We start from the raw sequence: 25660 nt of genomic DNA, 5'->3' as shown, positions 1-25660 counted from the left end.
GGACCATCCTTCACAGACTAAAATAACATACCACATGCAAGATTTTGCATCACAATGTCTATGCATAGAGACAAAGCTCAGAAGACGGACAGTTTTTAAGTGAAAAAACATTTTCAGTCTTACATCAAGTCTACTGCAGGTAGAAATACAAGTGACAGCTTTAGAAAGGACCCATGCACACTGATGACCTACTGTCCAAAAAGAGCCTATCACACTGCAGCCCTGCGCTCCGGCTTCATGTCAGCCTACCAGGTGGGCATCATATCAGGGAACCACATGCGGCCCAGGTGCTTGGACACCTCACTGTGGATCTGCTCCATGTTGTAGCTGCTGTCTGGGATCAACGCCTCTTCCATGATTGACAGCTGAGTCAGCCTGCCGCCGCACATCTTTACAAACTCCACAAAGCCACTGCAGGTCACTTCACACTCGCTTAGCCCGATGGCAGTCAAGCTTTTGCAGTGTTCGGCGATTAGGATCAGCTCCTCGTCCAGGGGCTCAAGGCCGTTGGCGCACACCACGAGCTCCACCAGCCGAGGACAGTTCAGTCCGATGCGTCCCAGCATCTCTTTGCTAACTGCCCGGCCAAAGTACAGGTGGGTGACGGGAGTCTCCTCGCGGAAGAAGGGCTCAAGCTCTTCCTCATAAACGAAGAAGTACATGACAATGTTGACCTTGGGTGAGTGTTGGACCAAAGCCTCCCAGCTGCTTCTTTTGATGGTGTGAAAGTGTGTCTGCCCGGGGTTTTTGCTCACCACGTCAATACGCAGGTGCTCCAAGTGGACATGTTTTTCAGAAGACAAAGCCAGCAGGAGCTCGTCACTCAGGAGGTGGTAGTTCAACGCCAGCTCCCTGAGTCCATGGCACTGGTCTGCTACAACCAGGATACCTGAGAATAGAAAGAGAAGTCAGAATAGCATATGAATGGGAACAGAAACAACAAATCAAACAAATAATCAGCATGACACTAAAGCGACATCGAGCATCCTGGTGGCCTAGGAACTGAATACACTGACATGTACTTATACTTCAAACCCGGCCAACATTGCACATCATTCCCCCATTTTCTCTCTTCTCATTTCTGGCCCACTCTCTACTCTAATAAAAGCAAAACAAAAAATAATTATTCATTAAAAAAATGTGCAGTGACCTGCTGGGGAGACACGAGGACAACTGCTCATCTTCAGTAACTTTAGGGTGTCGCTGTTGTTGGCAACCAGCACCTCCAGGGACGGATCGTCCACTGGCGTGTCATCAATCTTGATAGAAGACAGGGACTTGGAGTTGACAAACACCACTGTCAGTGCAGACACAAAGTGGGCCTGAGGAGGGACAAGCAATGATGATTAAACCAGAATGTCTTACACCAAATAAATGTGCGGGTTTTTTTTCATTACTGTAACTACTTATGAGGGATAAGAGAGATGATAGCAGACTTCAGGTTGACATGCCAATGAAGGACTTGGTGTGACTAATCAAGCTCTATGCATGTAACAAACAAGGCAGCAGTGAAAGTGTTGACATGTGCGTATGAAGCACAGGCAGTCTCTTACCTGAGATACATTCATGAAGCTGGGCCGTGCTGTGGAAATCAACCCCAGGGTCTTAATGGTACAGTTCACCAGCTGGGAGAGAATGTCACAGGCCGCCTCTGCAGATTCTGTGCAGCTGTCCACCTGATTTACCAGCAGGGATTCACCATTTGGTAAAAATAAGAAAGCACAGAAAAATGAGGAACGGAAAGACGGAGGTGTACTGTACGAATAATCTCAGCCCTGGATGTGTTAAGCCCATTAATGCCAAGGCAGCTGATGCATCATGATCAATTCTGCAGCAGATGGTTTGTATTAAGGAGGCCACACATTGTTTTCAAGGCAGCTGTGTTGTGAAAATGGAGGAGGAGGTGAAAAGAGAGAGTAATGTGTGACAGCAGGGAAGGGCTCTCACCTTGAAGCTCACGTACTGCAGGTGCTGGGCATGTTTCTTAATGATCTGCTGAATGAGGTCCGGGTGAGTGGAGCGCAGGTAAGACGTGGCTGGCTGATTGAGCTCAAACTCAAACCTCCTCCACAGATCAGGGGTGTGAAAGACGTCATTCCAGTAGCGACACACCGACGAGGCTCTGGCCCGGTCAACGAGAGACAGATGTTGGAAGATATGTAGGACGACGTGGTGGGGCAGGTTACCCCAGTCCTCTACTGAAGTCAGGGCAAAGCTGGACGTCCATCGCTTCTGTCTTTGAGCCCTCCACGCATGAGAGGGGAAGCGATGGCACTTTGATTTGAGACCTGTCTTTCCTCGTTTCATTCTGAAATAGAGGGATCATGAGGTTAGGAACGGTTTAACGTCTAAATGCAAACAGTCAAAGGATTAATATACATTAGCATATGAGTGCATACTATACTAAAATATTACATTACATTACATTTGATTTAGCTAACGCTTTTATCCAAAGCGACTTACAATAAGTGCATTCAACCATGAGTACAAACTCAAAACAACAAGAATCAAGAAAGTAAAATTTCTTCAATACAGTTGAACTACAAAGTGCTATCAGTAAGTGCCATTTTAAGTGCTACTAAAGTGCTACTTTCCTTATTCAAGGTGTAGTCGAAAAAGATGTGTTTTTAGTTTGCGACGGAAGATGTAGAGACTTTCTGCTGTCCTAATGTCAATGGGGAGCTCGTTCCACCATTGAGGAGCCAGGACAGCAAATAGTCGTGACGTTGTGATCTAAATTGTGATCTAACACTCTAAGGTTGTACCTGAGACCAGTTTTGTTAATTTCACCTACAATCAGGTTTGTTTCCTTGATTTTAACACCATGTCAGTAGTTAAAAAAAGCAGTTTAATTTGAATTAGTATCATTACTAATAATATATATTTTAATCTTTCACCAGTTTTTTTAAACACACTGACTGGTATTGACTATTAAATCAATGTTACATAATAATAATAGTTATAATAATAAACAGTTTACTGAACTGCTCATTATATCAGATAGTTTATACTTCATAAAGTATAACTTATAGCAAGCTTTCCTATATGAATATAAAAACGGTCTATTAGTGGTCAAATAGTAGTATATTGAATAATAATAGCAAACTCACCTCAAACACTTGTCAAAACACTTGGACAAATAAAAGTGACGCTGAAGCCTTTTACCCCAAAATCTTCCGCAGTCTTGTGGAGAAAATGTTTTACTGGGTCCCAGGATAATTTGATGTAATCTTTACACATGCATGAACCACCAATGTGGTTTCTTCTAAATAGAGTTACATTGTATGTATCTTCCCCTCATAAACCAGACATGTTCAGAGGCTTCAGATACAGGATTTCAACAGTAAATTGCTTGTAAAGTCTGCTCACAGATATGTTGATCCAGCCTATGAATAACAATTTACAACATATGTTGAAGCTTAATACTCTGGTGACTGTAGTTTCAGACAGCACGTTAAGGGCATGATCAATTATGTAGATACATACTGCACTGCTTGTGTTAAAATCGACTATCAACCTGTTAATTGAACTGGGCCGAACTAAAGAAAAAGTACCACCTGTGGCATCAGGTACACAAATCTAGACGCTTTTTGAGTACAATACTCATACAGTTGTAAACACAGAACAAACGGCATGAAAACACGTGACTTACATGAGCGGCTTACAAACAAGACTTTCCTCCCGGTGTGGTGCTCTGCCGTTGGAGGAGGCAGCGTTCACTTGGAGCCACGGCTGGAGAAACGCTGTGTGTTCATGATATAGTGCAGCAGGAGCAGCTCCCATAATAAGATTCTCTCGGCTTTAGCGACAGATTGGCAGGCGCTGCCGAGCAGCCGGTACACGTGAGCGGAAGAAAACATGCATCTGCCCGGCTGCATCTCTCACCCATGCATGCAGAGAAATAGAGGCAATTTCTACATCAACAGGGGGATTAAGCCGTTTACTTATAAACTTGACTCCTTTATTTACAAGTGTGTGTTTGTTTGTGTGTTCGTGTGTTGTGACCCATCAGCTAAAAACACTAGATACTATGTGCACGAGTACTGGTACAGGTCGGTCAGTGTGTCAAAGTGTGTGAGAGGGAGATATTTAAACATGTCCATTAATACCTTTAAAGAAAGCTATCTATTTATGTTCTCCAATGTCCATACCACCATACTATTTAGTAAGCCAGGGGAAACACATATTTAGTATGTTTTCAAAATAGTATGTCACAATGCATACAGTATGCCAAAAATATGTCCTGCTGCATCGGTCACATTTTGCAGTTTGCAAGCCAGCATGTTTTTCTGGCTATTCTGAACCACAATCCTCTGCTTTTTTGATATAAGAGAAAGAGGGTGAACGTTTCAAGGATCAGTGTTAGGAAGGAGTAGTATGTCCCAAATACTGCATGCAACAGTGCCTACTGTGTAAGGGCAGCTGCAGTATACTAAAAGTAAAGAAGTAAAAGTATACTGATTTGGAATGTCAGTGTGTATTAATTGTGCTTTGATATGATCACCGGTGCTTCTTCCTTTTCATACGGCTAATTAAAGCCTTTAAACATTTATGATCCTTGTTTTGCAATCATGAGCACATTATAACAGTAGTCTCCCTGTTACTCTTAACATCATGGCCAGGCTTTAGCATTCGTTTTGACAGCAGGTTCCCATAAAGCAATTGATCTCACTATCATAACTTTGTGATTGTAGTAAGAACATGTCTTCTTTTAATGACTTAGCCCTGATGTTGTTTTTGTGTTTTCCATTTTGCATATGTGTGTGTTTTCATTGAACCCACTTTTAATCCACGATACAAAGTGTATGGATGATGTCAACGATAGTTGTACTATCAGTAAAAAAAACAAAGTAAACCTACGTTATACCCAGAGCTTTTGCCTGTTAGGCTCACACTTCATCTTCATCATGTGCTTGGCAAGCCCCCGCCCCCAACAAAACAAATCTATAAAGTATGTCTTAACTCAAATAAAGTTTCAACACAGGTCATAAAGTAGCTGATCATTGTAGGCGTGGATGACTACATGGGAGAAAATGACCTTACGAGGGTAATTTAGGGTAATAGTTACCAAAGATTGTCACGTCTAGTCTCAATTGTCGCCTGTGGCTCCGCCCCTCGGCAGTGACGCGCCAGGATGCAGACGTCTGTTACGTCGGCATGAGAAGGAGAAAGAAAAACTGCTCCACAGGCCGGTTTCAGTGATACTAGGGGAAGAAAACAAGTATCTCAGCACTGTTCGTTGTCCCTCGCTGACGGCACGATGCCACGACGAGCCCGTGTTGTTGCTTGTTGTAACGTAGGGTGAAGAGAAGAAGCTCGCTAGCTCGTTAGCTTAGCCACGCAGACTGACAGCCGACGTCACGAGCCTGTAGCTAGCTGGGCTCTTCCCTTTCAGTAAGTAAGAGTTTACTTTATGATAAAACGTAACGTTAACGTCAGTGGCATGATGAGTCTAATGTGGTATGGACACTTCAGCTGACTTTAAGGAGACAGTACATTGTTTTGTGAGTTTAGTAACAAGCTAATGTTAAGTTTAAGTTATTGTTTTTGCTAAGTCAAGCTATTTTACGGTTAAAGTTAGCTGCTTTAATCTTAACGTGAGCTCAATTAAATGTTTGAGGATTGTACACACTTTGTTACACATTACATGTAGATACAGTAGTTATTATGTGTGTTGGTTAACAGCTGGAGAGTTAATAGGGAGTGCATGGCATTTGTTTTCTCTGACACCGATATTTGACTTGATGCTGATTGTTTTGTCAGTCCGTCAGTTGTATTCATTAACGTTAGGTGTCTCAGATGTAAACTACTCTCGCATCTGGGAAATATTTGATTATGAGGCCCATCAGTTCGTGATTAGATGGATGACATTGCATCCTATAGTCCATATGACCTTGTATCGGTGGAGCAGGTGTCTTTCAAAGCTCAGGAAAAGCTGACTGTTGTCATATTTTAGGTAAACATTGACTTGGTAGCTAAGTTCTGGGTGGGCACCATCATTTTTGAAGGACAGTAATGTTACCTGTCTGTTAATACTCTGGAGGTGATTGTAGTTTTAATGAAAGTAACATAATGTTCAGAGCTTTAATCTGCTGTGGTTTAATAACCAAATTATTCCATCCAAGCAAAGAAACAAGAAAGTAACCTTCTGTTTGTTTTTTGGATTATATGATTATTTGTCAATGTTGAGCCTTAACATCCAAGAAATGGGAAAACAAATTTCATTCACCTTTTAAAAAAGGCATATCTCTCCTGGTTTCTATAAAATAAGTAGTATTGTAAAATGCTTTCACATCTCGTTTTGGTGCAAAGCTTATAAACAGCTTAAATGTATTTAGTAAAACACTTTGTCTTCTTACAGCTTTCGGGTCCTGTGATTCTCAGTAATATATGAATGTCTCTTTTGATTTTGATTGAGATAAAATATAAAATAAATGACTTAATGCATAGTGCCGTCTAACTATAAATAACTCATTCTTGTGTGTGTGTCACCCCCACGCCCCTAATATCCTGAAGTGGCTATCATAATATATATTTACTAGCCTGTTGTTGTTGTGTTTATTCTGTGAGAAGAGCCTATTTTTTTCATTTATAGCGTTTGCCCAGACTCTATGATGCATTGCCGCTATGTTATTGTTTCTAAAGCCAAGGACTTTCAGTTTTATGTTAGACAATAAATTCTGTCTTTTTTGTGTCCTTTTTAGAGAAAGCAATCATGACACAGAAAGTCAATCTGTGTTCAGTTTCCCTTGGAGTGGTGGGAATGACTTGTGGCTCCTGTGTTCAGTCCATCGAGCAGCGCATCGGGTTGCTTCCTGGAGTGATACATATAAAGGTAGATTCAGTTTTTTCAAAGATATAAGAACATTTTTACATTTCTTGTCAAACAGTGTTTTGTTTTTTCCACGATGAGGTGGAGTTCATGAAAAATTTTGAAAAAGTTTAAACCCGGATCTGAAATGACTGCCATGGATGTTGTGCCACGTAATCTGTATTTAGTATTATAACCTTGTTGAAAAAGACAGATATGTATCCATTATTCTTTTAACCAAAGGTCCCTGCCCATTTTTGGGTAATGCAGTTTGATAAATCCCACAGTCTTACACCCTCAGGACTGGCTGGTCTGCTTTACAACAAAGCAACATCAATGACGCCATGAGAGACAGCTTCATTGCAATAGTTGTGGTCTGCTGTTTTGTTTATTGTGTGTTTACCCCTCAGGCTGAGGTTAAATGAGAAGATAACGTAATATTGTGCTCCAGATTAAGCACTGCCCTTTGCAGGACTGTGACAGAAGGTCGATATGCAGTCGTGACCCGCAGGAAATGTAATTCATGTCTTAAGAGAATTTGGTTCCTGGGTCATTTTAAGTTAATTTATATAGACATGATCTGGAAGGAGTGGATACGTTTTTCTTTGTGCAACAGTCATTGTCTCATTCCTTGCACCTCCCCCGTCTCTCATTCTCAGAAAAAATAAAAATTAATCCAACAGGCAGGCACACTCACTCGTAACAAAATCCCCACGGTGGTCTGTAACTCATGGTTCAGTCAAGTGATCCATTCAGTGTGTCACATGTTTCCTTCTTGCTAAAGAGGAAGAGTTAAGGGTCATCATGCTGACAAAACATGATGTGAGCTTAGGCAATGTATTCACTTTACCTTTTTATATATATATACATACACACACAAGGTCCACTGTTGACTCTGTGCAGAATCCCGGTTTGGCTGGGGAAAAAAGCCATAAAACAGAAATGGAATTGAATGATGTGGGTATGGTTACATAAGGCGACTCACGGTTGGGCGGATGTTTCTGTTTTCATATCGTCCAATCATGGTTACTCAACATTGCCAGCGTCTAATGGATCTTTAAATGTATAAAAGTGTGTGAACATTCTATATCAATATAAATAAATGTAATGGCAATGACTCCAACTCCCTTTTGAAAATCTTTGTCTGTGCTTGGTAGAACTACCGGTATATAACATAGCATTATGTTTCATTAACATTATTATTAAACACTCCTTTTGACCTTCTCTTCTCTCTCAAACACACACACACACACACACACACACACACACACACACACACACACACACACACACACACACACACATAGTGAGCAACAGTCGGTCCAAAAGTCAAAATGTATTGAAAAAAGATTAAAGAAATATTCTGCTACTCTCCATATTTGTTAATCTTTTAAAACCAACATTTTCACTGCGGTCAAAAACTGTTTACGGTTTACTCTCACCTGTATTAACGGGGCGGTCTAGCAGCATGTAACGACACAATAAAGTTAATATCATCTAATATCGGTGGAGAAAAAATCATCCCTTCAATTGTAAATGTACGATCTGATTGCAACTGTTGTACAGTATCTTACCATTAAATCAATAAGCTTGATGACTACAAACAAACCAGCATTTTGTGTTAAGCATTATTACTCGTACATATTCTCTTATTAATCTCAAGAAAGAGAGACACCTTCATTAGGACCTGAGCATTTACCAGCGGCTGGCAAGAAGAAGCCTTATTGTTTTTTTCCCTTTGCGATCAAAAGTCATCAATTGTTTACTTTTTTATGTAACAATGTTTCAGTGATGTTATAGACTCATATCCTTTAATAATCCATGAACAGTTTGTCGTAGACAATCATTGCTCTCAGCAGTAATTTTTTGTTTCATTGGTGTCTGTTTCATGGACTTAAACTTGATATTCAAATAGTTCGGACATATGTGATTTTTAAGAACCAATATTGTACGTCATTTTTGGCCAGTTTTTACATCTCTGCCTCCTACAATTTAGTCCTGCCCCCTCAACCTATTGTACTCTGCAAAGTTCCTTTTTTAAAAGGATGCTTGGTCGTGTCGACCAGGAAGGTGCATGGGCTCGTTTGCAGCTTTTAATTTGGTTATTAACAGTATTATCGGGAGACCGAAAAACTCAAGTCAATAGTGATGGGACTTTCTGTAATAACTGAATTACTTGCTTAACCGTTACCTTTTATTTTTGTAGGTGTCTTTAGAGCAGAAGAATGCCACAGTCATATTTGACCACAGCCAGCATAGCCCAGCGTCTCTGTCAGAGGCCATCGAGGACATGGGCTTTGAATCAAGTCTATCAGACTCCAGCACAGCCACACCCGTCTCTACTGACACCCAGCTGATTCCCACCTCAAGCCTGAAACCTGAAGCTCAACAGGATGCTTTGGAAAAGCTGTCCCAGTTTCAGGGAGTGTTGGATGTCCGAGAGAGCCCAGCCCAGATGGGCATCACTGTTACCTTTGTACCTTCCCTGACTTCTGCGCAGCAGCTGAGTGAGGTGGTGACCATCTTAACACCTCTGGAGAAGCCCACAACCAGCAGTCCAATGCAACAAGGCCCAGCCTTGTCTCCATCTCACGACACCGGAGACGGGGTGGCGCTTCTTAAGTTGAACATTGAAGGAATGACCTGTCACTCGTGCACCACCACTATTGAAGGGAAGATTGGAAAACTGAAAGGGATTGAAAAGATCAAAGGTGATGTACTTGAACTGTTTACTAGCTGTGAGCCATGCCACACTGTCTGAGCTAGAATCAATGTTGTAACACAGTTGCTGCACTACACAGGAATGCACGTCTTGTATCTAGCTGTCTGTCATGTCATTGTGTAGGTCTGGCTCTCTGTATCTTCACCTCTGACAGGTTGCTCAGTGGGTTTGATGATGATAAATGAAATCCCTCCTGTGGTGTTGTGATCTCGACACACAAACATTAAACCCGCCCACCTGGGTCAAGGGATATTTTAATAAATTTGAGTTTCTAAATGGAGTTTAACAAAAACGATATCTTTATGATAATGATATTAATCTTAAGTACTTTTCAAAACCCAAGTTACAAAGTGTTTTGAGGCCAATTCATATTAATGAATTGTAAAATATTCTGTGACTGTTAAAGCTCTGTCCTCTTTGGTATTAAGGCTTAAAAGACGAGGATCCAACATACAGGATTGTATGGTACAAGATACGCTTCATGTGCGTAAATTTCGTGGCTGCAAATATGGACATGAATGTTGTTTTTGTGAATTTTTTTGTCTGCCTCATTGATTGCAAAAATCTGCGTCATCTTTTCATGCAGCCACTTCCTGTTCTAGTGAAATCTTGCCTTTTTTAAAAAGTCCTTCGTTCTTTGCGTTGGTATTTTTAACTTTGTCATGTCTTTATTCTCAACAGTTGTGTTGGAGACTCAGGAAGCTACAATCGTGTACCTGCCTTACCTCATCACTGTCCAAACCATCACCGACCAGATTGCTGTGGCCGGCTTCAATGCATTTGTCAAATCCAAGCCTTGGCCTTTGCAGCTGTCCCTCAGTGAAATCGAACGTTTAGTCGATTCTCAAAAACCAACTGTTTCTTCGCCGTCAGAGGAGACTGAAATCTTCATAGACACGACTCTTATCTCGCTGAGGGTGAAAGGCATGCACTGCCATTCATGCGTGGTCAATATCCAAGACAATATCTCTATGCTGCCTGGTGTCTCCTCTGTGGAGGTGTCTCTGAAGAAGGAGAAGGCCTCCATTTGCTATGACCCTCTGAAGGTCACTGTGACTCAGTTGCAGCAGGCCATTGAGGCGCTGCCTCCGGGAAACTTCAAGACTCAAACCTGGGACTCCTCTGGCCCTCTCTGTTCTGTTTCGCCCACGCCTGCCTTATCGCCACCTCGGCCTGCACGAGCAACCCAGGCAAAACCTGCTGCCTCTCAATCTTGCTTTACCCAGCCACTAGCATCTGTAGTTAATATTCACATTGAGGGCATGACATGCAACTCCTGTGTCCAGTCAATCGAAGGCATGATTTCCCAAAAGAAGGGGGTGATTTCAGCCCACGTCTCTCTGTCTGATCACACGGGGACCTTTGAGTATGATTCCCTCCTGACCACACCAGAGGAGCTGAGGGAGGCTGTGGAGGACATGGGCTTTGATGCATTCCTACCTGGTAAGATAGTTGGTGTGATTTTTGAGACAGCTATTTTCTCACCTAGAGAGATGGCTAAAGCAGTTTTAACGTATTTATCTTTGTTACCTCTGGAAGCTCCTCTGCCAGTGGGAGTAGTTCAACTGTGAGGTTTCATTTAAAAGCTATCATTTGTTGTCCACAGAGACCAACTCTCTGCTGCCTGCACCAAATCCCAGTCTCTCAAAGTCTTTGAGTCTTTCACATGTGAAAGATAAGGAGTTGGACAGTGACCTACACAAAGAAACCCTTCGGGGACAGGACAAAGACACGCACTCCAAATGCTACATCCAGATAGGAGGGATGACCTGTGCTTCCTGTGTGGCAAACATCGAGAGAAACCTCAAGAATGAATCTGGTCTGTAAAAACACCAAAATAATGAACGAGGACAAATCGTATGTCATTGCTTTCCCCAGGAGATAAACATCTTTAATGTTGTGCAGGTATCTACTCAGTGCTGGTAGCACTAATGGCCAGTAAAGCAGAAGTGCGTTATAACCCTGAGCTTATCGACCCTGTGAAAGTAGCTGAGTGTGTGAAAGAGCTGGGCTTCACCGCCTCGGTTATGGAGAACTACGAAGGTTCAGATGGAAACCTAGAACTAGTGGTGAGTCACCGTACGGTTGCATTGACATTAGATTTGTGTTGCATTAAGAAGAAAAGATGTAATCATTTATTTCCACAATATGAAAGCCATGAATACACATTTTCATCACTAGTTGAGACGATATGTAGACAGTTTGAAAGAGAGATCGGCCTCCTTTTCAGGAATGAATCCTGTCTGTTCCTCCCTTTGTGTCCCTTTCTCTACTTGACTGCTCCTCTTCACCTTCTTTCAGGTCAGGGGAATGACGTGCGCCTCTTGTGTTCACAAAATTGAATCCAGCCTCATGAGAGAAAAGGGGATTATATATGCCTCTGTTGCATTGGCAACCAACAAAGCACACATCAAGCACGACTCTGAAATTATAGGGCCACGAGACGTCATCAAGCTGATCGAGGTATTTTTATTTTTTTTTAACCATTGGTTCACTTATTTCTTAATTGTAAGGATAGTACATTTGATTACCAGTTTGTTATTTTTAGAATCTGGGGTTTGAAGCATCTTTGGTGAAGCGTGACCGCACCGCCAGCCACCTGGACCACAGCAAAGAGATCCGACAGTAAGCATCATTTTGTTTTTGTACACCAAGAACATGTCCCCCATTTATGCTTTGATATTGATTTTAATCCATCTTTCCAACGCAAGTGTTTCTGATATACTGTAGCTAGAATCCATTTTATGCTGAATGTTGCTGAATTTATATGTATATATATATATATATATATATATATATATATATATATATATATATATATATATATATATATATATATATATATATATATATGTATATATATATATATATGCATATATATGTGTGTATATATATATATATATATATATATATATATATATATATATATATATATATATATATATATATATATATATATGTATATATATATATGCATGTGTATATATGTATGTGTTTATTGGTCAAACCTCAATAAACGATACAAGCTGTATAGGAATGTTTACAGGGTTTTTTTTGTTTTTTTTTTAAACATAATAAACAGAACAAAAACAACAACCAAACAAATGAAAGGGGAGGGGGCGGGGGGGCTGTTGGCAGAAGGCTGGCCATTTGCATAAGAAAGGAAAGGGTCCCAGGTTTTGTGAAATTCCTTCAGAGATCCTCCGACGGTGTGTTTGGTTTTTTTCAAGGTGTAAAAATGACATTACCTCTTCAGACCAGGAGTATGTGCTAGGCGGCTTTGGGTTCTTCCAATGTAGCAGTATCTGACGCTTGGCTATCAGAGCAGCAAATGCAATAACATCAGTTGACATCTAGTAAACCTTCCCACAACAGGAGACACGCCAAATATAGCAATCAAAGGGCATGGAGACATCCGAATATTAAAGACTGCAGAAAGGGTATCAAAAAAGAGTGTAGTTTAGGGCAAGAGAAACAAGTGTGTGTGTGGTCTGCTGGAGATTGAGAGCACCAAACACAGAGTTCATCTGTTTCAGGAAACCGCTTTTTCAGCCTGGCCCTTGTGTCGTGAATTCTGAAGACAACCTTGAATTGGATGAGGCGCATACATGCACAAATACAAGTAGTATTAATTCTGAGCAATACATCACTCCACCAGAATTCATCTAGTGTAAGACCTAGTTCATTTTCCCAAATATTCATCAGGCCTACAAGAGGAGGAGTTTGTGATAAAAGAAGACCATGGATTGAAGAGATACTATTTTGTGAATCTGGAGAGGACATGATGTCTTCTAACAAAGTTTTTTCAGGCAGAACAGGGAATGAAGTGAATTGTGTTTTGGTGAAATTGCGCAACTGAAAATATCTGAATAGACCTGCATTAGAAATACCAAATTTTGTGGCTAGGTCAGTGAAGTTTCCGAAGGTCCTACCTACATAAAGGTTACTAAAAGAGACAAGGCCCATATTCTTCCAGGGTGCAAAGGTTTTGTCGATGCTTAACGGTAGAAACAGGTGATTTGCATATGGGAGTAAGGGCAGAGGGAGATTTTAGCGTTCTTGTTTTTTTAAATGATGACTCAACAATTCGCTTGGCTTTTTCTCAGAAATCAGTTCTGTTTTTAGGTCGGGTGTAAACAGACCCACATAACATTACTCAATGGATTCTGTTATTACAACACCCAACTCTATATATAGTGCTGCAGGGATAACCACATTTTTCAGGCCAACCTTGCAGTTTGGCATTGAACGGGTTCAAGAGCCAATGGGATTTTGCATTATTGCAAAACATAAGCGTTCATGAACATTTGGTTCAGCAACATAATCTTCACAATTAAACACCACTTTTACAATATTGTTAGCGTGAATGCAATCAGAAGAAATAAAAAGTACAAGTGCAATTACATTAAGTAGTTTAATTTAGCCACTTGTTAGCAAGCGCCAGGTAAAAGCTTAAAAATTCCCAAGAGGAGTATTTGTATCGTAGAATAAAATGTTAAAATCTCTTTGGCTTATATTTAAGGAACCAGAAATGCAAAAAACGCATTTCTGGGTTTTAGGACCCTCCTCACTGCAGCACTCTGTTGCTATAGCCAGTGAAACTATAAATAATAAATGCAGTCTTGTTTAATGCCATGGATAGTTTCATGTCAACTTGGAGAACTAGTTGGGGAAGGATGTTTTTGAAACACATGTGTATTAATTAAATGTGGGAATACGATGGTTTTGATTTTAAATTTTTGTTCTCTAAGTAATACTTTATATACAAGCATACTGGCTGTTTGTTCAGCATTATATGCAGTGGATGCATGAATTAAATGAATTTATTTCTAACACACAACTGTCTCTGCTCTTTAAGGTGGAGAAAATCTTTCCTGGTGAGCTTGTTTTTCTGTGTGCCTGTGATGGGCATGATGACCTACATGATTATCATGGACCACCAGATGAATGTTTCACATGAACACAATGCCACAGTGGAGGACCGCAACCACTTCCACGCCGCCATGTTCCTGGAGAGACAGCTGCTCCCAGGGCTCTCCGTCATGAACCTCCTCTCCTTCCTCTTCTGTGTGCCTGTACAGGTAAAAATCGACTGCACTGGAAATTTTCAGCAGCACACTTTTTTTTTGAAAGAGGCACTTGTTCAGGAGAAGTGAGGGACTCTGAATGAAATGTTTGTGGTTTCGCTAATCAAGGCTTTTCTGTTTTTCCCTCTCTTTAGTTTATTGGAGGTCGCTACTTCTACATTCAAGCCTACAAAGCACTCAAACACCGATCTGCAAACATGGATGTACTAATAGTTCTGGCTACCTCCATAGCCTTTACCTACTCGCTGGTCGTCCTCATAGTCGCCATGGTGGAGAAGGCGAAAGTCAACCCCATCACCTTCTTCGACACACCACCGATGCTCTTTGTCTTTATCTCCCTGGGGCGCTGGCTGGAACAGATTGCCAAGGTTTAGCTCATTATTGATATCTATGACTTGAAATGCTGGACTTGAATTGAATGTATTAGTCAACGGGAAATCTTCTTCCTCCACCCAGAGCAAGACATCAGAAGCTTTGTCCAAGTTGATGTCTCTCCAAGCCACTGAGGCCACAGTGGTCACACTCGGCAGTGACAAGTCCCTTATCAGGTACCGCATTTTGTTTACACAAGCCTTTCGTATCTTAAATTGCTTTTAGATTACTAGATATCTTAATGTTTGCAATTTAAATGTCAGTAGTTATGTCAAGGTCTCCCTTGAGCATAACAAAGGCTGCATAAACAAGTAAGAATAGCACATTTGTCTATTCTAAGTGTAATTTCGATTTAATCCCCAGTTTTAATTGTTTGTGTTGTCTGAAAACCTCACTAGTCATCCTTAAAATAGCATAATTTGATATTTCAGAAATGCCCAGTGCTAATATGTGAAATAAAAAATCCCAGCATAAATTGTCTGTTTTATATCCATCACATTGCACTTTACGTTAACTAAAGCCAAATAAAACAGGGAATGTCTTTTTGATCTGGTAAACCCGCTGCAAGAAATCTGCTTGTAAAACTGCATAGTTTTCTGCTGTATTGTAAAATATACTTACAGCAATAGTGTAGTATTAGTCTAACCTTGTAGCAACACTATATAGTATGTATTGTGTGTTCCAGTGAGGAGCAGGTGGATGTCGAGCTGGTGCAGAGGGGCGACGTGGTGAAAGTCGTTCCTGGAGGGAAGTTTCCGGTAGATGGGCGGGTCATCGAGGGACACTCCATGGCCGACGAGTCACTGATCACAGGTTGGTCGCAGTGAATGAGTGAACAAGTATATATTAGTATTGATTGGTAAACCTAAATTTAGAAAGTAGTTTGCCAGTCATGGAAACACCTGGAAATGTATTAAAGTGGCTATTTAAGATCGCCTAAATAAACTTAGGTGCCTATTTTGTTTGAAATTAGATTTTGTTCGTCTTCATCAATACAGCAACAACCCATAACAAACAATGCAACTCACACCTTACAGTGTACATCAAGTTGTGATATACTACTTTATTACAATTTACACATTACAGCTTTGTAAGTAACAAAACAAAAACATGGCAGTGCTGATAATGAAAACAGAGGTTGGCCGCTTACACTGCCTTATTGTACACTTCATCATGAACCCTGCATCATTAACAAAGGAGAAATACAACTAGGGTTAAATGTGTCACAACCAGGCTACCGGTAAATTATAGGACTGTTTGTGACCAAGTGCTCTCCAGAAAATGTCCTGGAAAATTGTTTCTCAAAAATAGAGGGAACCCTGTATCACAAATGTAAGTATTCGGGTTAGGTGAGCTAATGCAAGAGATCTGACTTTCACAAACACTCCGGCTCCAATTGATCCCTGAAATGTGTCTTTTGACGTTTATCACGACAATTATTAGCCTTTGTTTGCCACATCGTTAGTCTTCATCACCACTACTAATGAACATGTAGTCTTTGATTATTTTTTGAGTTGCGGTTTCTGCTAGAGCTTCAGTATTTGCTACAGATGTCCTGCTACTGTTGTGTTTTCTGACCAGCTGTTGCTCTATGACTTCAGGTGAGGCCATGCCAGTGACTAAGAAGCCCGGGAGCATTGTGATTGCAGGCTCCATTAACCAAAATGGCTCTCTGCTCGTCAGTGCTACACATGTAGGCACGGACACCACGCTGTCTCAGATTGTCAAACTTGTAGAGGAGGCTCAGACTTCAAAGGTGAATTATGTGGTTTGAGATCTGCACTGTGTACACATGCTTTGGAGGTAATTGCTTAGTTGTTAAAAGGCTGACCTTTTCATGTGTAGGCTCCCATCCAGCAGTATGCAGATAAGATCAGTGGCTACTTTGTCCCCTTCATTGTTGGCATATCCGTCCTCACGCTGATCGCCTGGATCGTCATCGGGTTTCTCGACTTCTCTCTAGTGGAGAAGTACTTTCCTGTGAGTCTTCTTTTCAATCTTGATATCTGTACCGAGCTCCTCAGTACAGCATCAGAAGATGACTTCCATTTATTTTTTTACTGATTTAAAACATTAGACATTAGACCTTATTACTGTGGGACTTTATTTCTTTTTCAGAGATGGGAAAAGTGATTTGTAATTTATTTGGGAGAAAATCTAACCACTCCATTTCCTCCCTGCAGGGTTACGACAAGAGCATTTCCAAAGCTGAGGCAGTGATTCGTTTCGCCTTCCAGGCCTCCATAACCGTGTTATGCATCGCATGTCCCTGTTCCCTTGGCTTGGCAACCCCGACAGCTGTGATGGTGGGCACAGGGGTCGGAGCCCAAAATGGCATCCTGATAAAGGGAGGAGAGCCACTCGAGATGGCGCATAAGGTGTGTTAATGATATTCTGACACACGTATGTAGTCAGCCAGCTATGTAACAGACCAACTGTCAATTTAAACGCATTATGAAATGGATTTGGTTTACTAGGTTACAAACCACATGAGTGTCGATTGCGTGGTAGCTGAACCAGTGTCTCACTAACAATAAGTCTGTACGTTTTTTGGCCCTCTCATACACATGCCAGATGTGCAGTCCGCATTAATGTGCAGTTAGCACATGTGCAGTTAGGCTCTTGCACAGCGATTGGCAGTTTTTTATAGTAGTTTAATTTTCTCCTCCCTCATTGCACAAAGACCCGCCCTAATCTGCCTCTGATTGGCTAATACTCGTTGCCTTCTTCGCAGAATTTGTTAAGTTTGTTTAAGATGTGGATGTTTCCATAATGATGGCAGCCTTCTTGTATACAGCCTCTAGTGTGTGTGTGTATGTATGTGTGTGTGTGTGTGTGTGTGTGTGTGTGTGTGTGTGTGTGTGTGTGTGTGTGTGTGTGTGTGTGTGTGCGTGCAGATTAGGTAGCAAGTTCCTGATGTGCAGGTGGCCCCTTGCATGGCAGCCTCAGTATGTGAATGTTGAAATGTAGTATACAGCGCTTTGAGGCTAGAAAGGTGCTATATAAATGCAATTCCATTGAGATCTATGGATCTATTACAATGTCCTGATTATGGGAGAAAATGTTTTTCAAATGTTGCTATGCATGTTGCCCAGATTAGAGATCTGTTGAAGATTTACATTTGGATGCGATGGCATAATTCAACTTCATGTTGATATGGCACACTGATTAATAGGAAAATCTTAAAATGCCACTTCATATCAAAAAGGTTGCAGACCCCTGGTCTAGATGTTACTCTAATTGAAAATCGTAAAAGATTTTAAATTCAGCCTGATGGTCTTTATTTTTATTTTTCTCACATCTCCTTCTATTGGCAGGTCCAGTCAGTGGTGTTCGATAAGACTGGGACCATCACGTATGGCGCTCCGAAGGTTATCCAAGTCAAGATAGTTGTGGAGGGGAACAAGATGCCTCGTTCCCGACTGCTGGCCATCGTGGGTACAGCGGAGAACAACAGTGAACACCCTCTGGGAGCAGCTATCACCAAATACTGCAAACAGGTTTGTCTCTAGCTTAAATCTAACGCCCACACTTTACAATCTTAGATCCACTACACGATCCTCCGTGTGCTCCACTTATTAAACATTCATTATTTTCTGTGTGAAGGAGCTCAGCACAGAGTCTCTTGGCGCGTGCACCGACTTTCAGGCAGTGCCCGGCTGTGGCATTCGGTGTCAGGTCAGCAACACAGAGGGCCTACTGAACCAGGCAGACAGCGATAGCGAGGACAACAACCAGCGCAACAGCGTCCTCGTCCAGATCAGTGACACCAGGATGTCCACCAGCTCCCATCCACTCATCATGGACCCACAGCCACTAAGTATGTTGGGAAACACATTGTTGTTGTTGTGTATTCAATAGAAATACTGAAACATTTTTAATTTAGTCCTAAGATTACGAATTAAGGTAGTTTCAGTAAATGTCATTCATCTTTGTTTCCTTGCTGTTGTCTAACCCAAATGATCTCTGTGTGTAGGCCTCGTCCAGACCGCCAACTACGTTGTGTTGATTGGCAATAGAGAGTGGATGAAAAGGAATTGCCTGCAGGTTAGACCGGATATAGATGAGGCCATGGTCGAGCATGAGCGCAGAGGACGCACTGCTGTTCTAGTAGCTGTAGACAGTGAGTAGTGCCGTTCATCAAGAAATGCAGTCTTTTATCTCTGTGCCATCATTTCCTGACTGCCAACTGTTACGTTATTGTATAAAACCTTTTTGTATTCCTTTTACTGACTCCCACATTTAATTTGAAAGTGTTTTCTTTTGTGCGTAGATCTGCTGTGTGCGATGATAGCCATAGCAGACACAGTGAAGCCGGAGGCTGAGCTGGCGGTTCACACTCTGCTCAACATGGGCCTGGAGGTTGTGCTGATGACTGGAGACAACAGCAAGACGGCACGAGCCATTGCAGCTCAGGTATGGACAGAAAGTGGAAATAGAGCTAGATGATGTGACAAATCAATATTTTAAGAGTGAAAATCTGTGCTTTAATACACATTTCAAACATTTAGAATATACTGTAGAAGAAAAGAGTAATATGGTTTGAGAAGAAAGCATTAATAATGTTGATATAAAACTAGAATATTGCCGTAATCAAATTCTTATTCATGTCAAGTCTCTCTGATGGCGTATTAGAGACATTTTAAGTAAAAAAAAAATAAAAAAATTACGGAGCCAGTGGAGAGTGGTAATATTCAGAGAAAATTATGAGAAAAAAATAAACAATTGTGCAAAACTGTGGTAACACCAGCTGCCGTCTGAGTTTCGCTTTAAGTAGTGTTGTTATGGTACGGATGGCCTCTGAGCGAGGCGACAGTCATGCCTTTTTCTTTTATGAACATAAATAAATACTATTATGATTCATATATTTTGCACTTAGCGGCTCACGTTACCGGTGATGTCTGTGGTTGATCCAACCTTGCAAAGGGAAGCAATGGGTTTCTATGACCCCCACACACACACGCTATTTATTTCTCTGAATATTACCCCTCCTACCCTGGCTCCATACGTTTTTTTTTTTTAATTTCATACCCCAGTCTGAAATGTTTTGAAAGCTAATTTGTTACTCTTTGTGAGCCTGTCTGACTCCGCCTCTCCCACAGGTGGGCATCAGGAAGGTGTTTGCAGAGGTGCTGCCCTCCCACAAGGTTGCCAAGGTGGAGCAGCTGCAGCAGGCTGGAAAGAGAGTAGCCATGGTGGGCGACGGGGTCAACGACTCACCCGCTCTGGCCATGGCTGACGTGGGCATTGCCATAGGAACCGGGACAGATGTGGCCATAGAGGCAGCCGATGTGGTTTTGATCAGGGTGAGAATTTGTGCTTGAGTTAAGTCTTATGTCTCTGGCCTACAGACCAGCTAGCTGTTTCATAACATCAAACATAAAATGTGTGCCCTGCAGCAAAGAGGCAGTGTGAAACGCAGGATCTGGCATTACAGTGTCACAGATAACGCACCGTATGCAACACTGTCATGACACCAAACGTGTAATACAAGTGATACTGCAATATGCCATATTTTGCAAGACAGCAACATATGATTTTTCACATTATTCGCGTGACTTCAGAGAGAAAAAAAGATACATTCCCTTTGTCGAAGTACTTTAACTTATAAATACAGAAGTGCCTATAGGGTCAGTTTAAGCCAGACTCAGACTACAGGAGTTTTGGTTAGATTTTAACCCCTTTTAACTAGGGTTGGGTACCGAGAACCGGTGCCAGTATGGCACCGGTTCCAACACGTCCGGTACCTACCGGACTGAAAAGCAACGCAGATTTCGGTGCTTCCTTCCGGTGCCTGAGCCTATTTAAATACTTTTTTTTTAACCTACTCTGTAAAGTTGCACGGTATATAGATACTAAAAAGGTAGCGCGGTACCCGCACGTTAAAAACGATTATTAAAATAGCGCGGATCAGAGTGCACTCGCTGCTCTGCTCTCTGTCTACCTGCATGCAGAGCGGGGCTCGAGGGGGCGGGGCCTCCAGCGCTCACACACACAGGGCGCGCACACAGAGATCGCTGGAGACATGAGAGACACGAGAGACACGAGCACGAGCTTTTGAACGTCCGTCCTCGGCTTGATGGAACAAATCTCTCCAGTTGATTTTAATGGTGACGTGTAGTCCAGTAAAGCAGCAGTTTTAGGATCCAACAGTGTTTATAGTTTGAAGTTAAAAGGTTTGAAGCTGTAGTTTGAAGCGTATTTTGTATGTACTTATTTATTTATATCTATAGTATACTTTAAACAGTTAATAATATTGTTCAATTTGAAGAAAAGAAAATTGCCTTGGCAATAAAAAAGTATCGGTTCAGGCACCGTTTAGGCACCGGTATCGTTTTAAAAGTATCGGTTTAGCACCGGTATCGGAAAAAACCCAAACGATACCCATCCCTACTTTTAACTCATCTGGTCCGAGTCCTTGGTTCGTAGTGATGTTCGGCACCAGATTACCGGGTAATGTGAGGGCTTCACAGATCCCGCGTGGCGGCCCCGATTATTTCAAACATGTTTGATATTTAGGAGCTAAAAGTCTGCGGGATGACATCATGACTTCCTGAGCAAGTTGTAGCGTCATGTCAGTCTCCCTGTTGTTAACATCTCTTGAAACGTGAGAGACATCATGTGAGGTGCTGCGTTGGTACAATCATTTAATAATATCCTGTAGTGTGTGACGTGCCATTCTTTTTAAATCTTGGGAGTGTGGGCATGTTTGAAAATAAAGGGAACATCTGTGAAGATTCTCCTCGTGTGTGTGATGCGACACAATTTTGGCTAGAATCTTAAAACTCCTGTAGTCTAAACTCAGCTTTAGTTGTCTTAATCATTAGTTTGTAGCAAATTATTATTTTTGCTGTTTTTTGACTTATTGAGAATATCAGAAAACTATCAGTTTAAAATGCCTTTTGTATGCAGTTCCCTTTGTTCAACAAAATGATTTCCTTTTTATTTTTTTCAAGAAGATTTTAATCGGATAATAACTCAATCAATTACTTATTGCAAGGAACAGTGTTATTGTGGTATTCATCATTATCATATATTTCATATATATAATGTATGCAGTGTCAGAATAATGCTTCTAGATGTAAACTATGTTTGTTTGTTTTTATTTTCCAAAGAATTATTGTGTCTATTTTGTACCACTGGTTTCAAACATTATTGTTTATTATTATCTCAAATGTGTTAACCTCTCTGCAATTTTTACTTGGCATGTGGTTTTAATTTTATTAAGATGCACAATTTGTCTGATATTACAACCCTTTTCATTTGGCCTTATTTCATAATCTTGTCGGCAGAACGACCTCCTGGATGTGGTGGCCAGCATTGACCTTTCTAAAAAGACTGTCAGAAGGATCAGGATCAACTTTGTATTTGCTCTTATCTACAACCTGGTTGGCATTCCTATTGCTGCTGGTAGGTGACTGCAAAAGATACATTTAGTTGACGTCATCACACTGACAGTCTCACAGTGCTAATCTGAACCGTGTCTGTCCACAGGTGTGTTCCTTCCAATTGGTCTGGTGTTGCAGCCGTGGATGGGCTCTGCTGCCATGGCTCTGTCGTCTGTCTCTGTGGTTTTGTCCTCCCTGCTACTCAAATGGTAATGAGTTATTTACTGCTTTGTAGGGGCCTTTCTATCTGTGTGCTTTGTTTTTTCACCCTTTTGATAATATTCATCTAAAACCATTTTTCCCCATTAATTTCCATATTTGTCTCTCTCTCTCCTCGGCTTTGTTTAGTTACACTAAGCCCACGGCTGAGCAGTTAGAGGCCAAACTGGGTAACAGCAGACGGCAGGGAAGCCTGTCGGACGTCAGCGTCCACATCGGCATGGGCGAGATGCGTCGTCCCTCCCCCAGACTCAGCCTGCTGGACCGCATTGTGAACTACAGTCGTGCCTCCATCAACTCCCTGCGCTCGGACAAGCACTCTCTCAACAGCTTGGTGCTCAGTGAGCCCGACAAACATTCCCTGCTGGTGGGGGAGGCGATGTGTGAGGAGGACTTTTGCTGAAAACATGAGGCTCACATGCAACAACTTTTATATAAATGCCGAAGAAGTAGATGGTAAATGCATTTATTCAAGGCTCGGCCGTGCTGAGCTTAAAGGGTCACACTGAACAACGGTCCATCTGTCTGTTGTAGATGTCTCAGGGCAGCACTGTTGACTTACATGCCCCTCGTTTTATTTTAGCTCAACCAGCTGATCACATGCACTCCAGAGGGGGTTGCTTTCTGTCCCTGAGTTGCAGATTGTCTTTTGTTGAGGTCACCACCCTCGGGCACACGCTGACCAACCCTTTGACACTCTGTGTGCATAGGCATGAAGCATCCACAGAGCCGACCACAACCAGGAAGCAGAAAGATGATCAGCACCGCTGCCAGTACAATCTTTAATGGCTCTCCAAAGACATTTTAACAGTGGTGCCCCGTATAAGAGTGGACACTACTGAGTTGTATTTTAACTCATTTCCTTCAACGAAAAATTATAATAACACTGTTGTATAATCTATTCCAGAGTATTTATATTACCTTTATTTATCTATTTTTTTTTCTCCATTATATTCTTTGTGAAAAATGAAGTTTTTGAATCCAAATGCAAATTTTCACTTTCAATCTCCCAAAATGTGTAGTTACTGAGCGAGGCAAAGTAGCTCAGTCGGTGAAAAGAAGTCTTGCAACTTGCTGAAATCAGATTTTTCTTTTTTTGTGCGGAGTGCTAATGGAGTGAGTTGTAAATATCAATGTTACCCAAGTGCCACCTTGGCAAAGTCCAACACATTCCAAAGATAGCATTGGACAGAGGTCACCTTGGACTGAGTGGGAACTCGTGTGAATAGAGGTCGTCAAATGTTTCCATAGCTGCGTCTTTGCCTCGTGATACCGGATGTCAGTCACTGAATGTGAACTTCATTCACTGTTAAACTTAAATGGAAATTGTTACATGGATGACTTAGTCTGTGCTTGAATTACTTTATTAACTCGTTGCAAAGAGAAGGTTTTGTGTCGTAATGTCGAAAAAGCCAAACGGCCACTTTTAACGGAAGACATTTTGACTCATCACAGTAGGAAAATGTACAGGCGTAAATAGTCAAATGATCGAAGGCTGGATTCCATTTAGCTATCTTAGTTTCATATTGTGAATGCTTGCTCACTTGAAAGGGACACGTGCTTTGAACAGAGCCGTTGGTTAATGTTAACACAAGTGACTCTTTTCCTACTATGAAAAGTCAAAATGTCTGCTGTGGAAAAAAAGCCTATTGCAAATGCATTTGTGTTCTTTCTGCCGCCACACTATGTTATTGTTTACAGGAATATCTTTCAGTGGTGTAAGTCTTTCTGCTTTAAAAGAAATGTGAATCACACTGTTGCCCTTGATCAAAGAAACATCTTTAAACCCAGGGGAGCAGAACAACACAGCTGTGTCTCAGCAGTAGCACCAAACAAGTTACTGAGAGACAAATGTTGAATTATGTAGAGTGTTTCTTAAAAATCACAGTACAAGTTGTATAATTGAGATGACATCGTTCAATCGTAGACAGCTACTGTTAAACTGTCTGCTTTATGTTTTCTCCTGTAAAGGTATAACAAAGATTTTCTGCATTGCTATTGACTGTGTCAACTCAGGAGATAATCACTACAGTCCAGTTATTCCTGTAATTTGTGTCTGAACCCCTCTAGTAATTATTTTGGATGATGAAAGGAGCCGTCAGTTTGTCCTGCCGCTTTCCCATGATGCATTATGTTCTGTAGCTGTCAAAGCGCTCCGTGTGCAATTGTTTTTGTGCATTGCTTTGTAAAGACGTCCGTCGTAGGGCTTCAGATCTGTGTGCAGTCAAATGACGCAAGTTTGCTGTTTTTCATAGTTCATCTGAACATTATGTGCCTTGAATAAAACACTTTTGTAACGTCATTCGGCTGTTTCCACTTTGAACCAGGAGATGGCGCTCTAGAGCTGCAGTCAAACATAATCAGCAAACACCAGATGCAAGATTTCATCAACTTTTATTTCTTCCAGTTAGTCTAAACATCACATCACCCCAGTGTACTGCAAAACAAATACCATATTTTTGTTATATTTTAAAAATATTCATTGCTATGAATGTAAATTACTTCTTCCTCGAGTTGCTTTGTATCGCTTTGGCTGTAGAGACATTTCATCTCATTTGGTAGGTAGAAGATCGTGAAAATTTTATTTATTAGGTAGTTGATTTAGTATTTTTGAACACGTTAAAGGGGAATTGGTTCTCATCAGATGCAGTCAGAGGTTAAGGGACACTCGTAAATAGTGTCTACCAAAGGAGAAGTTTAATATTTATCATCTTTCCTTGGATGTATTGAAAAGTATTGCGGTCAGTAAACTGAACAGGTTTAACATGTTTTTAAAATGTGCAGCATTTGAAATATGTCGAATTATTGTGCTTTTCTGGACTAACGTACCGAAACAGCTGAAATTGGAAAATGCTACATTCAGTTACCTTTAACACTAAATAACAAACTTCACTTGGAACAGCTCCACCTCCAACACATCTCTCAGGACACAATGACGATCTAAAATAAAGTTACTTTTACAGCAATATATGTATGTAGATTTACAGTATATTAAACATTAAACACCTCACAGAAATTACACATCATGATGAGCAAAAGGTGCAATCAAATCAAATCATTG

General features: G+C 41.2%; 2 protein-coding genes across 2 annotated transcripts; one reads left to right on the top strand and one right to left on the bottom strand.

The window, feature by feature from the left end:
* Window positions 1–245: 245 nt before the first annotated feature.
* fbxl3l (F-box and leucine-rich repeat protein 3, like) lies at window positions 246–2307 on the bottom strand (the record flags this gene model as incomplete). The annotated part of the gene is made up of 4 exons (XM_079228752.1): window positions 246–889; window positions 1151–1322; window positions 1554–1676; window positions 1948–2307. 4 exons carry the CDS (start codon window positions 2305–2307, stop codon window positions 246–248), a joined length of 1299 nt encoding a protein of 432 aa, XP_079084878.1.
* Window positions 2308–6715: 4408 nt separating this feature from the next.
* Window positions 6716–24895, top strand: atp7a (ATPase copper transporting alpha; the record flags this gene model as incomplete). The annotated part of the gene is made up of 22 exons (XM_079228990.1): window positions 6716–6835; window positions 9018–9522; window positions 10215–10976; window positions 11140–11352; window positions 11439–11602; window positions 11835–11996; window positions 12082–12158; window positions 14392–14614; window positions 14755–14988; window positions 15077–15168; window positions 15678–15805; window positions 16594–16748; window positions 16838–16972; window positions 17176–17370; window positions 18310–18492; window positions 18599–18812; window positions 18969–19115; window positions 19266–19408; window positions 20095–20298; window positions 22285–22402; window positions 22487–22589; window positions 22729–24895. The coding sequence occupies 22 exons, from the start codon at window positions 6716–6718 to the stop codon at window positions 23000–23002; spliced, it is 4551 nt and encodes a 1516-aa protein (XP_079085116.1). The 3' UTR covers window positions 23003–24895.
* Window positions 24896–25660: the final 765 nt, after the last annotated feature.

The sequence above is a fragment of the Taurulus bubalis genome, assembly GCF_910589615.1.
Source record: "Taurulus bubalis genome assembly, chromosome: 13".
Lineage (NCBI taxonomy): Eukaryota > Metazoa > Chordata > Actinopteri > Perciformes > Cottidae > Taurulus > Taurulus bubalis.
This window is presented reverse-complemented; position numbering and strand designations above follow the sequence as displayed.